This window comes from Vidua chalybeata, chromosome 1 (assembly GCF_026979565.1).
Source record: "Vidua chalybeata isolate OUT-0048 chromosome 1, bVidCha1 merged haplotype, whole genome shotgun sequence".
NCBI lineage: Eukaryota > Metazoa > Chordata > Aves > Passeriformes > Viduidae > Vidua > Vidua chalybeata.
The window spans coordinates 41381417-41396638 of record NC_071530.1 but is presented as its reverse complement, the minus strand read 5'-3'; the positions used below and the strand labels follow the sequence as shown (position 1 = coordinate 41396638).

The 15222-nt window shown below is 40.7% G+C and overlaps 1 protein-coding gene across 2 annotated transcripts in view; it reads left to right on the top strand.

The window, feature by feature from the left end:
• Positions 1 to 15222, top strand: part of OSBPL10 (oxysterol binding protein like 10) — a 112397-nt gene that overhangs the window by 93172 nt on the left and 4003 nt on the right. For both annotated transcript variants that reach the window (XM_053950058.1, XM_053950069.1), the window contains exons 8-10: positions 2983 to 3466; positions 12075 to 12261; positions 13675 to 13857. In XM_053950058.1, coding sequence (XP_053806033.1) covers positions 2983 to 3466; positions 12075 to 12261; positions 13675 to 13857 — 854 coding nt within the window. The remainder of the gene's footprint in view (positions 1 to 2982; positions 3467 to 12074; positions 12262 to 13674; positions 13858 to 15222) is intronic.

Genomic DNA, 15222 nt, shown 5'->3' with positions numbered 1-15222 from the left:
TGCACAACAGCCCAGTGCTGGCAAGAAGAATGCAGTACACTTGCAAATTAGTTTATTTTTATTTTTCTTATTTCTGCAGAAATCAAGATAGGGCTAATTAAAAAAAAAATTGGTGTGATTTTTTTTTTTCTACATTGGAGTATGGTGGTGTTGCATATTGAAACTTCGAGGCTATGAGATTATTTAATAAAAGGCAATGTTTAGTAGGCATATTTTGTAATACTGCAGTTGTGTAAGCTTTAAAACTCATTTATTTTTATTTCATAGTTCTGCCTCCTTGTGTGGAAACAATTCCATTATTCGGTGGATCCATTCCTGTCACAATTAAGGATGTCATTTCCAGCTTAGTTGGGCTTTTAAAGCAAGATCATTTGAGCTGAAGTTCAGGCGTTACTCAGATTTTAAATTGATTCTTGAAACTCAATAATTAGAGTCCAGTGATACATCACATCTCATTTAGAGGCAGTGCTGCTGTAGCTGTGTTATGCAAAGCACACATCTAGAACTTAAGAGAGGAGGTACCAAGACTCTATGACCATCACAGTGCGATGAAACCACAGCAGTCTTAGTGTTGTACCATAAAACCTGCATCATCTGAAGTACAGTCTGCAGTTTTCTTCTCCTCTGTTTGTGCTAATAAAGGTCACTGTCTTTAGAGAGAGGCTCTTGGACGTAGTGAGATGCAGAGTGCTGTTTATTCAAATGAGTTTGCCCTTTGAAGTCTCTGCAGTGAACTCACAAAGGCACTACTGGTATTTCTAGACAGAAGTTAGGGAGATTTTTTTATATGTTTTGCTGTCACTTTCCCCTTTGGTAACCTGATTTTTTAGTGTACAATTTATGTTAAAACGAGATCCTGAATTGAGGATCTCAACTGCTGAATTGCATTTTTTAAATACGATATTGGATAATGAATATCTGGTCAGAATGAGAATGCTGCAAATAAGACGGAATTGTTTAAAGAGCTAAAAATAAGAAAACTTTACTGGCGTTCCACTTTGCCTTCAAAGTTTTGGATTTCATTTTTGAAAACTGCTCTCCTCAGCCTGCCACTGTCACACCACGAGGACTGTAGGCTGTCTTTAGCACTCAATCTGCCCCACATAGTGTAAAATTAAGGTCCTCCATCATTCAGGGCCTCAATAGGATGGTAGCAGAAATCATGTGGAGTCCTCAAGGCTTAGAGAGTAGAGTCAGAGGAATATTACAGATGGAACTTTGCTTGATTTATGTCTAAACTTGTAAAAAATATTAGCCTATAAAGGACTGTATGTGTGTAAATATAAAGTACAGAAGGAGATAGCCAACAGGCAGATAAGTTACCAGACACAGCAGTTCTCTCTTTTTGCACGGAGGTACTGTGACTTGCTGTGCAGCGGTAAAGACTGTTTGAGCCACTGTGACTGGAATTCTTGTTCCTGTTTACAAGTTCTCTTTGAGAAGGGCTGAATGATTAATAAAAGTTTGAAAGCTTCAGTTTCATTATCCATGGGATCCAAAAAAGCTGATCTGTGCTTTGGTCCCACTTAGAATAGCAAGCTGGACCAGCAGGGGGAAAGCAAATGTGTTTGTGACAAACAGTGGTTCCCTGCCTGCTGTAAATAACCCTTGCTTTTGGGAAAGGGAAAAAGTAAATGCAGTGAAAATTTAAAGAGGAAAGCAGAAGAATTGCTATAATAGATGACAGCTCTTGGTTTGTATCTGGCATCGAGCCACTTGGATTCACATAAGATAAATTTGTGTGTGCCTGAAGTTCCTTTTGGTCATGCGGGAACAACCCTTGAGCTCCCCTGCGACAGACCTGCACAAAGTGGGGGAGCATGGGGCAGAAAGAAGGGAGAGAAATAAATTATGTCCCTTAGGCCTTGTTTGCCTTGCAGTGCCTTCCAGGATGTTTCACTGGAAACTTCTAACAAAGTGTTATTGCGAAGTGAGTGACTTTGGCAACATCATTGCTAGAGAAGGCCCTTGAGACTGTAGCCAAATCACTTGGGGCTGGCTCCCTCCAGGGCAGACTGCCTAGTGCTCAGCCCCAGGTTTTTTTCTGGGCTCATGGGAGTCTCTCTATACCCATGATATCAATGTAATGGTTTGTGCAGTTTTTGTTTAAACTTGTCCGAAATAAAGCGAAGCCATGCAGGGGCCCACCACAGTGAAGAGGGTGTGCCATGGGCTGGAGGGAGATAGGAGATCTTGGGGCTGGCAGGGGATTTGACTTGGGAGTTGTGGGGGGACATGACATATGATGACACTCTAGGTCAAATGGGGGAGTGCTTTCTTCCCTACAGCCTCTTGGGAAGGCTCCTGGGGATGGTTTTATACTTGGAAATAGACTTGATATTTGGTTGTGGTTGGATCTCCTTGGGTTGATTTGTTAGAGGCTGGAAGGGACCTAATCCATGTAGAGTGGGCAGTCAGTGGCCCAGGAGTGAAATATGGAGCACAGATGTTTTACAGAAGGGATGGATGGACCCCATACATTCTCCACTACTTAGAGGTTGGGGATCGGTATGTTCATATAAAATACTCATCTTCTGGTGGTTTGGGAGGGTGTGCCTCTCTCATTTTGGAGGGTTATGATTAGTTTGGTTTGTTGATGTTTGGTGTACATTAGTTTATATCAAAGAATGTTTTTGTGTCCTGTAAACAAAGAAAACAATGGCTGGTTTATTAACTGAGAGGAGAGGAAAAGGTGGATTTCTATGTACGTGGAACAGCCCATCCCTGTTGTGTGAGCTGCTCTTGGGAGTCATAATGAAATAGGAAGCAGCCTGCATGGGTATCAAGGCCACTGCTTATTGCCTTCACTCCTTATTTACACTGCAAAGAAAATTAAATTGTTGTGGCATGAGAGGGAAATATGCTATCCCAAAATTTGGCCAGGTCAGAATTACAGCTGTCCTAACTGTTCTCTCTCCCCCTTTCCCCTCGGTAGTGTGATCACAGGGAAATCATATATGCCTTTGTCTGCTTTGCATACAGGTAGTGCTTCCAACATTTATTTTGGAGAAAAGATCCCTGCTGGAGATGTATGCAAATTTCATGGCCCATCCAGACCTGTTTTTGTCAATTGCAGCTGGAGCCACTCCCGAGGAAAGAATTATCTGCTTTGTGGAGTATTATCTAACAGCTTTTCACGAAGGCCGAAAGGGAGCAGTTGCCAAGAAGCCCTATAACCCTATAATTGGTGAAACGTTTCATTGCTCGTGGGATGTGCCTAAAGATAAAGTGAAAGCATTCAGAACTAATGGTGCCTCCACGGTTTCTAAGGACTCAGCCAAGGAGCTTGGCCAGGATCAGTCCACGTGCTACAAGCTGAGGTTTGTAGCTGAACAAGTGTCTCATCATCCACCAGTATCTTGCTTTTACTGTGAGTGCAAAGAGAAGAAAATGTGTGTGAACGCTCACGTGTGGACCAAAAGCAAGTTCATGGGCATGTCAATAGGTGTTTCTATGGTAGGTGAAGGTAAGAAATGTGCTTTTATTCTACTTTTTTTGAGCTAATATTTCTGAGTGTCAGCAGAAACCCAAATGTTTTCCTACTTGCTCTCCCTCTGACCTTTCATTTGAACCTCATGACTGTTTGCTTTTGTGAAGTTTGGAATTAAAACTGTAGGGTTTGTATAATGTTTTACTGTCCAGACAGAATGTGAAATTCACATTGCATATATGTGTGCTTATGAGACTCTGTTAATATATATGGCCAGACTTCAGAAATAATTAAGTTATAATAGCAAATGACAAATTATAGCATATTCTGTGAGAACATTTTTGGTCACTTTTAAAGTAATATGGGATCTGGTGTTCACTATTGGAACGAAACAATGAGAAGAACCACGTTTTTGCATAAGCCTAACATTTGATTTTCATAGTTTCTGCAAAGAATCATGATTTCTGTAGTGTTTGCAAAGTTAGTGTGTTTTCATAAGCTGTCTAGAAAGCCACGTGGTAGAGGTGTGAATCCTGATTTTCTATATCATACATCTGCAGTCTGCATTGTGATAAATCACTGCCCAACTTGAGATCAGAAATACAGGGAGTCATAACAAATCCTTAATGGATGATCTGAACTGATACACACACTTGTACCAGTGTTGTCACTGACTGTTAATGCATTGAGTTAAGTGTATTTCTAAGCAATTTAGTCTCTTTGGCCATTTGAGGGTAAGATGCTATGTATGAATTTTAGTGTTTTGCCTTAACTAGTTTTTGGACTGTAGTCTCAGAAGTACGAAGACAACTTGCTTCTTTTTTGTCACCATTATGTTAAATACTGTAGTATTAAAGGCAGCAAAAAAGTGGAGTGGGAAATGCAGCAGTTTGGTTTTGCTTATTAATAGCAACAAAATAATTATGGTGAAAAAATACAGGTATATTCTGCTATTTCCACTATGTAAAACTAAAGACCAGTGGAAAGGACTACAGTAGCTCCTTCCCTGATGGCAATATATTCCCTTTTTTAATAGAAGAAGCATGAAACCTCCTTACTACTGGTTTTGATACCCTTGTGATAAAGTCTATGTTAGCATGTGTGTCTCCTTCTTCCTATGACTTAGATATTTTGCTTTGAATATGGAGTTAAGGAAGTTGGGAAGGGAGTGTCAGAAGGGAAATTGGTCTGTCTGTCTGTGCCCTGCCTGTACTACTGCCAGCCTGAGTCATTGGCTTAACATTCTGCATTTTTCTGGTACATGTTCATTTCTAGTGCTCTTTTGCTCAGTGAAGGGAACTATTTAATGGAAATAAAATTAAACACAAAGTCACTTACGATTATGTAGGAGTAGGGAAATTTCTTTCTCTTGCTGCTAGCACACACAGTTCCCTGGGATTGGGGGTGTCTGCTATGGGGATTATTTAAGACTTCAAAGTCCTGATGTGTCCCAGTTTTGAGAGAGAAAGGGTCTCAGAATTAACTGCTTACTCACCCCAAGGATTGTTTAATGTGTGCTTGTGAGAATAAGTTCTTCCCTCTACTCTTTCTTTTTTTCATGACCCTGGAGACATCCCAGGAGTGGAGGCGGGCTTTGGGGAACATCAGCAGTAGCAAATTCTTTTATTCCAAGGTTTGCTGCTGTCCTTGTGATGTGCATTCTGGGAGGAAGTCTGGGTTCACCAGTTTACGGTTACTATTCATCTTTTTGTTCATGTAAGCAGTGCAAGAGCAGGGACATTCACAGTCACAGCATTTCTGGGAAGTGATGGAGACACTTCAGTGCAGCCCAAGCGTTTCTGTTGCATGTTGAGGACTGGCACTGGGCAGCAAGAAGTTGTACCCCTGAGGCTTTTCTATCATCTGAAAACAGCAAGCCTAAGCCTGACAGCCTTAGTTTAAAATGCCAGCTTTGCAGTGCAGTTCCTTCACTTGAAACTGCACTTTCTTTAATTTTTTTGTTTATTTATTTTAGGTCCAGGGAAGTCTTCCTGATTAAGTTGGTGTGTGGATTTGTCAAGCTGTGCAAAAATTAGAATCTACTGCAGATGCTTCTTTCTTATGTGCTGCATAAGTATAAATTCTGTAGTAGATTGAGGTCAGTGTGAGTATCAGGGAACAGATTGCTGAGCCAACAAAAAGGAGCTGTTGGACTAGAAGTGTGGAAAACCTAAGCCTGTATTTACGTACCTGGTAATGCAGGGCCTGCTAATTTTTGTAATGTGAAATACAATTTGGAAATTTTTTTCCTTGTGGATAGGGAGTTGTTAGAGTTGCAACATTTCATATGGGGTGGATTAGTCTAGCGAAGTTAGTGAGTTGGGCTGTGGAAAGGTGCTGTTAGCCAGAAGGCCCATTAAGCTACTTAAGGTAGGTAGAAAGTAAAGTTAGCTCCTTGGAGAAACTTTCACATAATAAGGTTGGCTAGTAAGGTTGTAGAATCTTATTTTAATATTTTAAAAGCAGATTAAGTGAGTTTTTGGGGAATCAGAATCACTGATCCTACTTTTGATGAGAGACAAATTAGTATCTCATGGATCATCAAAATCTCTGGGTTTTGATTGTTGTGGGTTTTTTTTGATACTGCTCATTGGATGACCAAACTAATAATGTGCTATTGTTGGGATTTTGTCTTGTCTCTTTCTCCTTTTTTTTTTTTAATTTCCCCTCATTATGAGCATTCAGCCCTTTTTTTGCCTGTTGCTGGAGTTAAATTGCATACATGTGGGAGCCTTTCACTTTTTTGTAAGACCAGAAAGGATTTTAGATGTGGCAGCATGTTACTTGAAAGACAGTTTCCTTGATGCCTCTAATATACCTGTGTCCATTTTGAGACTTGGGTTAAATAATTCTGCTGTTGGTACAATATTAGGTTCATTATACTACAGATTAAATCAGTACTAATTGATATATGGGAGGGGGAAAAAAATCCTTCCCAATAGAGTGTTAGAGAACTGTAATTAATGCTTTGAATAATTTAGTGGTAGTGAGTGACCATCTTGTTCTAGTCAAATATGTATCAGAACAGTTATGTTTGACCAGGTTGCCCAGAGAAGTTGTGGATGGTGGATGTCCCATCCTTGGAGGTTTCCAAGGCCAGGTTGGATGGGGCTGTGAGCAACCTGATCTAGTGGAAGGTGTCCCTGCCCACAGCAGAGGGTTTGGAACGAGATGATTTTTAAGGTCCCTTCCAACACAGGCCATTCTATGATTCTGTGATGATGACCAGAAACTCCATTGTAGCCTGCATTGCTTGTAATGTTGATTACAAGCAACTGGTGTGTTTTGAAACTTTGCTCTCCACTGAACAATAGAGTGTCCCTCCAACAGTTCATTAAAGCTCTTTCTACTGCAGTTGGCTATTTGCAGAAATAAAGTAGTACTGAATTTTTGGACCTATAGTGTGTAAAGAATATGGTAATGTTTCTGAGGAGGCTTTGAATCGTATTTTTATAGAAAGTCCTTAGACTTATAGAGCACATTGCTTTTTATGCTTTTTGTTAGAAGCTGACGTAGAATGCCATGGAAATACAAAGGTTTATAAAGGAATTTACAGAATTAGGGGATTTAAGGATGTTATGGTCTTGGCACACAAAGGCTACAGCTCAGTGTCTCAGTGGTGTGATTTTTTGTGTGTGTCGCACCTCAAAGTGACTAAGTTTTTTTTTTTTTTTCTGTCTGTGGGTTTTGTTTGTTGATTCAAAGTAAGTATCAGTTGCAGAGATGCAGAGCAATTGGGAAAGCACTGCTGGAAATCCATGTGGGGAGCTGTTTCATATGCTAGCCTTTCTTCATCTCTGGTTATGCATGGTCTAAATCTGGCTTGCTAATGAAATCTTGCAACTTTTATTTGCTGTATGACAAAACCCCCATTCTTCAGAGTAGTCAGCACTGAGTTTCCTCATGAGAAAGCCACCCAGAATAGAAAAGAAGGTATTTTGCATAAAAGAACTTAGGTTGCATGTGCAGTCCCTAATTCTGGTTAATGTTAATTATGTACTAATGAAAGAGTGAGGGAGGAGATGAGGCTGTAATGAACAGGGTCGCATTAAGATTTAAATTAGCAAAGGATGAGAAAGTCAATATAAATATTTAATGGTTTTTGCATGGTCCATAGGATGCTTAAACAGGTACTGGTTGTGGGGTAAGGATGCTGTGGTGAGCACACCTCAGTGTCAGCCGTGCCCGTTCCTTCTCTGCTCTTGGATTTTGGTTCAGAGCAGCAAAATTCAACAAAAAGTGTCATCTTTGATTTATGGGTTAATTTTGCAGAGAGCATAAAGTACATTTAAATGGATTGCTGTGTATCGTCAAGTGGCTAGTTATGTGTGGTGTTTTCACTTCTGCTATTTTAAATGCTTTAAAAAGTAGTGAGGCATAGGCTTCCAAAAATTATTTTTTCTAAATTGAAAATCAGCTTGAAAAGATCTGATTGGTAGGTAAAAGGTTCAGTGCTCTTTCCAGGGTAAATTTAAAAGAAAGGAATTAATGTTTTTTCCTCTCTTTTTTTTTTTTTTCTTCTGTTCAAATACATGTATGTGCATGTATTAATAAAATGAACAGGTCTATAATTTCTAGTACTGAGAAATGAGTGATTTTTTAATGTATCTGTCTCAAAGCTTTATTGCTCCATTCAATTAGAGCTACCTAAGTATTTCCCTAAGTACTCATTTTGCGTTAATATTTTTTAGCCCAGTGTTTTTAGAACCGTTTTCATATAGCATGGCACTCATTACTTAATTTAGCAAATGGTTCCAGTCTTTGAAAAATGAGCAGTGCTCAGCACAGCTGCCTGGAAGGTTTGAGACAATAAGAGCCCAGTTCTGGCATTTCCTGTTTTCCTGTGGAGATCTGGGCAGTTGGTGATGCACAACACCCGTGTGGGGCTCATCCCACACGTAACTTGCTCCTCTTTGTGTGTTATGAGAAACACAGACAGGGTGAAGAGCTGCTTAAATGGGGAAACTGCCCCAGGCCCCTCGTGTCCCACGTGCCATTCGTTGTTCAGATTGATCTCCATGCAGGCAGTGGGAAGCATTAAATCCCACATGTTTCTTCTGCAGCTTATTGATCCAGAGCCTCCTCTGGGGTTTTTTGTCAATATGTGTTACTGGGAAATCAATTCACAAAGCTGCAGCGTCAGTGAGGGACATGTAAGAGTCAAACTGGGAGAGTGAAATGCCAAGCCCATCACTTCCTTTTAATGCAGGCTGAGGGGTCATGGATAGGGGTGTGACTCTGAATACATTGCTGTAGTCAAAAGGAGGAGTAAATGGTGTTGAGGACTTTTCAAGGGGGAATTTCAATATCCTGCAATAGTTTTTAACAAATTCACCTTTCTCTGTAGCATTTTTCCCTAATAAACCAGATTACTAAATCCACTGTTCCTCCCAGAGTACTGGTCTGGTGTACTCTTCCTTCCATTATTGTTGCCTATAAATACTTTTTGATTTTTTTAAAGGAATTTGAAGTTTTTGAAAGAAGTCTTTGATATGAGAGGAAAAAAACTAAAAATGGGAGAATATTCTACAGCTTTTCATGTGTATTTACTTATAGCCATTTTTGAACTAAATTTGAATCATCCCTTACAGCAGGGAAACAAGGGAAGAAAAATAGCCTGTGTATTTTCCAGCAGTTGTTTTTAAAGATCAGTTGCAATGTGATGATTATAAGCAGATGTTAAAATGTCGTGTTGTAAAGTGACTGTTAGCTTTAAGTTAATTGGCTTTTAATTTCTCAAGATTGACACTTGGCAGGGTGGGAAGTTACTTCAAACTGTGATACCGTTACAAATGTTGAATCTCAGTGTAATTTTTGGCTTCCTCTCCCTTAAGGGAGCACAAGTCTCTATTCAGATGTGGTGGTGCAGCCACAGCATTTGTGGTGCTTCACTTAAATGAGATTTTGCATGTGGGCTCTGAGAACAATGGAATGCAAAACAGTCGGGTTAATACTAAAAGTATTATCAAGTCACGGATATTTCAGATCTGCCCTTTAATCTCTTTAGACTGTAATTATGGAGCTGGAGTCATATTTCAAGTGAGATAGCACTTCATTAAAACATGTATTTGTTCAGGTGTTCAAGGAATTCAGAAAATATGCTACCAGCGCTAAAAATACTGCCAAGAGAGCTGGGTTCAGTTTTTAATATCTACCCTGCTGTGGTGGTTAAATATTTACATTGAAGGTCACTGCTGCTGTTTGCTCTCCACTTTAAATGTGCTTGGCAGCACTGCAGCTCTGAGCCCCTCCCACCTGACTAGGGAGAAAATGCTCTTGATCCCATCAGGGTGACAGAGGCAAACCTATAGTGACCGATAAGGAAATTGTGTTTATCATACATATCAGTTTCCTCTCATGTGAGGAACATCACATACAGTGATGGTCAGAGGAGGATGGGAGAGGGACTTTTTACAGGGGCATGTAGCAACAGGAAAAGGGAGAATGGCTTTCAAATGAAAGAGAAGGGGTTTAGGTTAGATATTAGGAAAACATTCTTTTCTGTGCAGGTATTGAGGCACTGGAACAGGCTGCCCAAAGAAATTACGGATGCCCCATCCCTGGAAGTGTTCAAGGCCAGGTTGGATGGGGCTCTGAGCAGCCTGGTCTGGTGGAAGGTGTCCCTGCCTGTGGCAGGGGGGTTGGAAATGGATGATCTTTAAGGTCCCTTCCAACCCAAGCCATTCTATAATTCTACAATTGTTCTCTATTAACTTAATGTTATTATAGCATCCATTTAATGGTTTGATAGCCAGAGTAGTTTTTTGAGTAAAAGTTCTTCCCAGGTGCGTGTCCAGAGTGAGTTGGATAGTTCAGCCTTCCTGTAGTGTGTTCAGCTTGGATGTCTCTGCAGGTGTGAAGCCAAGGAAGCTTGAGGCAAAATGTGTGTGTGTGTTCTGGCTGTGTCCTCCTGGCCTTTCACTGCTGGTGAGCGCTCAGCACATGACACGAGGAACTTGTGTTCCAAGGCTAAATGATTAAAGGTCCTTTTAAGACATGGATTTTCTGTGTGCTTTTGCACTCCCAGCTCCTTGTGTCAGGCCTGCTGGAGTGCATGTGCTGGCTGTGTTACTGCTGGGAGGCTAAGGTTGCAGAGGTTCTGAGAACAACCACATGAAGCTGTTCTGGTTTGCGAATGTTTTCCTGTGAAATAGCTTCAGAAGGCAGAAGTGACAAATTGCAGAGTTTCCTGTGCCTGTATTTAGTTTTGTTAGCTGGAGCCAATATTCAAGATCAGGGCTCTCTTAGAGCTCTGTGCTTTTAATTTTGAGTGTGTTTTAATTGAAATTTGTGTTTCCCTGCAGTGTTAAAGGCATATTTTCATATTGGCAGCAGTAGTGTTGTCTTCCTGTTTAGTGTTTTTCATCATTAAATGTGAGATCACTTTGAAAAAGTAGTGTCAGTATTCCCTTAAACAGATAGATTAATCAATACCACTAACAGAGTGTTCTTCCCCTGCCTGCCCCAGGGTGAAGGGAAATGGGCTCAAGCTTATCTTGCTACTAAACAGATGTCAAAATAACTTTCCTTTTTCTTTCTTTCTTTCTTTTTTTTTTTTTCCTTTTTTTTTTTTTTTTTTTTTTTTTCCCCCCAAATATTTCTGGGTTCTGAGTTCTGGGTTCTGTGATAGGTTATTTTCAGTCCTTGTTGTGAAAAAGTATTTTCAAGGCTTTCATTTTTGCCTTTAGGCAGTTAGTAAATGGGACACATAAGACTGTAAAACTCTAGTAAAAAATACACTGCAGACATTTGGCATGATCTAATTCTGTGTGCAAGGTTTATGGTGCTCTTTTCCTGGTCTTATGTCCTGGTCTTATGTTATCCTGAAGACCAAACTACAGTTTTTATGGGAATAGAGTTGTATCCTTCGCCCCAGGGGAAGCTCCAAAGGTCTGATCAGGAAAGCAGCTTTTTTTGTGCAACTTCCAAGTAATGCTGAAAAACTGCTGCTGTTGTGTGTTGTTTTTAGTTACAGCCTCATAGTGCTGAGAGTGGAGGAACCTATACAGAATGAGATGGAATTACCAGTAATTTTCCGTGCCTGGTAGAGACATTGGACTTGGTGCTAGTAGAGCAGTGGCCCTGCTGGGCACCTCTTTGATTATGCAAGATTTTTTTCAAAGCCTGTGTGAGAAACCAGGCATTTGGAAATTAAGGAGCAAAGTTAATGGGAAATTCGTAGATGCCATGTTTTCTTGTTGTACCCACAGAGACTTAGAGCCTTTCATAGCATCGAGAGAGAATTAGTGGAGGACGTGGCTGTTTCTAACTGAAAGAAGTGAACAGTCCTTTGGCCATGCCCATATTTTTTCTTGAGGAAGATTGTGATATGACACTGAGAGCGCATCTGAATTTTCAGTATGGCTTTTTAGGTGGACATTCTATGTTTATCCAGCTTTTAACAATAATACAAAGTGAGGAATCCAGTCAGATTTTCTGAAAAGTTGTTTGGTAGCATGCAGGACCACAGTCAGATGGGATGCTTTTGAAAATGCTTGTTAGAAGAAACTTGTTCCAGAGAGCAGAGTTTCTTAGCAGACAGTGCTCTCTGTGGATGTGCATTTTGATGGTGGTAATTGGACAGTGACCATCTGGTCTTATCAGAGAACTTTTTATCACCTCACTTTCTCCTCTTCCTGTGCAGGTGTTCTTCACTTGCTGGAACACGAGGAAGAGTATGTCTTCACCCTGCCCAGTGCCTACGCTCGCTCAATCCTTACCATCCCATGGGTGGAGCTCGGAGGGAAAGTCAACATCAATTGTGCCAGAACGGGCTATTCTGCCACGGTCACGTTCCACACCAAGCCCTTCTATGGAGGGAAGGTCCACAGGTACAGCAATTACTGTCTTACTCTTCCTTACCTGCTGCTGGATTTCGGGGGAGAGGCTCTTGGGCATCTGTTCAGTTCTTCTGTTGCAGTATTTTATAGACAGATAGCTGAAGTTCTTTTCCTATTAGTGCTGGAGATGACTTAGAGCTCCAGGGCAGTTTATTGTAGCAATACATATTATGTTGTTTAACTGAATTGGATGTATTTCTCTCATTAAAATAAAGTGAATGTATCTCTCCAGGCTTTGTTGCTTGTAAAAGTTGCTGTAAGTGTAGGATCAGAAAAATGTAAGTGGAAAAGGCGATATTTCTGCTACCCCAGCTGCTGCTTCTGTGTGAGTCTTGTAGATGAACTGGTGTTCCAGGTGGAGCTGAAAAAAGGAGAGAAGGAAAAGTGTCACTGCCCATAGTGGTAGCTCCCTACTGGGTACTCCCACCTCTGCACTGAAATTCCAGATGTTTGTTTACCTTCTTTGATTCCCTTTTAATAAAGGTGTGAAGAGGCACTGTGCAAGACAGCCTCCTGTCTTGCTTCCATGTTCAGATTGATGTCCCCGTCATTAACATCAGATCCCTTTCTTGTTCTGCTGTGGACTGTTGCAGTGTCCAGAGGAGACTGTACTTTGCATGGCTACCTCTGTTTTATTTAGATGGTGTAACTATTTTTCCATATGTGTATCAACCATTTCAATGTTGTGTTCAGGTAAATGTCCATGTGGGGCTGTTTTGACAGGGTTTTTCTTTAACAGTTGTAGATTAATAATTGGTGCCATCAGGTTGAGTAAAAAATGGGGGGAGTTGTGCTGCATTGCTTCAGTAATTAAAAAATTAGTTTTACTTTACATGGCTTTCTAAAGCACATGTGTGCATGCTCATGGACACATACACAAAACTCCTCCCTGCATTTCAGTCCTACCTGTTTATTTTGCTCACTCTCTGACCAGTTCTTTGACTGATGAGGTGGCTTTAATCATTGCCCCTCAGCAGCTGAGAAGTGAACTTGCAGAGCTAAAGAAGAAAACAAAGATATCCAAAGTTTTTGACACAGGTCTCTGACAGCATTATGTTCAGGCGTGAAAGTATCATGTATTGAAAATGTCACATCAATGTCAGGGATTGTTTTTCTGGGTGCTGAGGTAACCATTTGGTCTGGGCATGAGCTGAGTTATCAGAATTTTAAGTTGGGTTACTACTGTACTTAGCTAGAATGTCATCCCAAAGCTGTTGCAGTGTTAGAAGAGCTTTCCTGGGATGAGTCTTTCTTTTTTGGAGGCAGCATCATTACTTAGCTTGAATAATTGATTTGTGGAGGTAGAAAGCTGCTTGCACCCTTAGCAAGGTCGTGCTTTCATGTGCTGCTAATAAATGATGCCAGTTATTTCTGTGGTCTGTTTTTCCTTCCCCCTTGAATTAGGGTTACAGCTGAAGTGAAGCACAATCCAACGAACACCATTGTGTGCAAGGCACAGGGAGAATGGAATGGCACCCTGGAATTCACTTACAGCAATGGAGACACCAAAGTGATTGACACCACCAAACTGCCTGTTATGAGGAAAAAGATCAGGCCCATAGCCAACCAAGGGCCGCTGGAATCGAGGTAAGGGCAGAAGGTTTGCAGTGCTCTCTTGAACTTTGTGAGGGAACAGAGCAGGGAAGCCAACTGCAGGTCTGAGTGCTGTGGTTCAAAAATTCCTTGCTTCCTACAGCACAGAAATCTGGGCATAGAGAGCTGAGGCTGTGTATTGGTTCCTTGGAACATAACTTACACTGTAGTGACGAGTACATCAATTTTGTAGATCGGGAAAATGCCTGTATTTGCTTTAATGAGCATCTGGAAAATGGTAATGCAGTGTTTTCACCTGCTTCTTGAAGTGATAGCAACATGGTAGGTAAATCAGTCAGTTTGTTGCAAGCAATTCAAACTGGTATATGTATTATATGTTGCATATAATTGAAACTGGTGCTTCATGTTTTATATATTTTAGAGTATATATTTGTATAAACATAAATAAAATGTGAGGCAGTATGAGATATAAAGACACACAGATGGTTTTGAGGCTCTTGGCACCTACATCATGTGCCTGACTCTGACTAGTTACATTAGAAAAAACCTGTTCTGTATTCACTGTCAATAACTGTTGATGTTTATCTTCAGAAAAATCAATACTTTAATTGATTTTAGGAACATTTTATTGAGGGATTTAAAATATGAGTTAAACTACATTTTATTATCTGTAAATGACTTTTTATTTTACAAAGGTGTCTTGAGTCATTGTGCAGAGTCAGATACAATTTGTCTACTTTCTAGACCACTTGCTTATCCACAAACTAATTTTTCCCCTGTAGTGTGGAACATAAAGATTGTAGTAAATAAGGAAACCAGTAGCTTTTCAGTGTATTTATTGTGTTTTTCAGATACTAGTCAGCAAATTGTATCCATCCAGTGGCTCTGCAGGATCTGCAGTTTATCACACTGTGAACACAATCTCATTTAAACACATATGTGAAAGCTATGGTTGGTTTCAGACAGAGAGCAGTTTGGATTAGATATTAGGGAAAAATTCTTTACTGTGAGGGTGGTGAGGCACTGGAACAGGTTGCCCAGAGAAGTTGTGGATGGCCCATCTCTGGCAGTGTTCAAGGCCAAGTTGGATGGGGCTCTGAGCAGAGTGGTCTAGTGGGAGGTGTCTCTGCCCATGGCAGGGAGCGTGAAACTAGAGGATCTTTAAGGTCTCTTCCAACCCAAACCATTCCATGAGGGTTTTTCTCAGTGCTTTTCTGGGCAAAGCTTCTGCTAGGCTGATAAAAGGCACTGTATCTGAGTGTGGTCAGCTGTGTGAGAAACGTGTAGCTCTTGTGCTGGTAAATATTGTAACTGGGAATACAGAGCACAGACCTAGAGGGGCTCCCTAGAATCAGTTCCTCTGCTAGTGACCTCGTTAGACCAGTCAATGCACTCTTG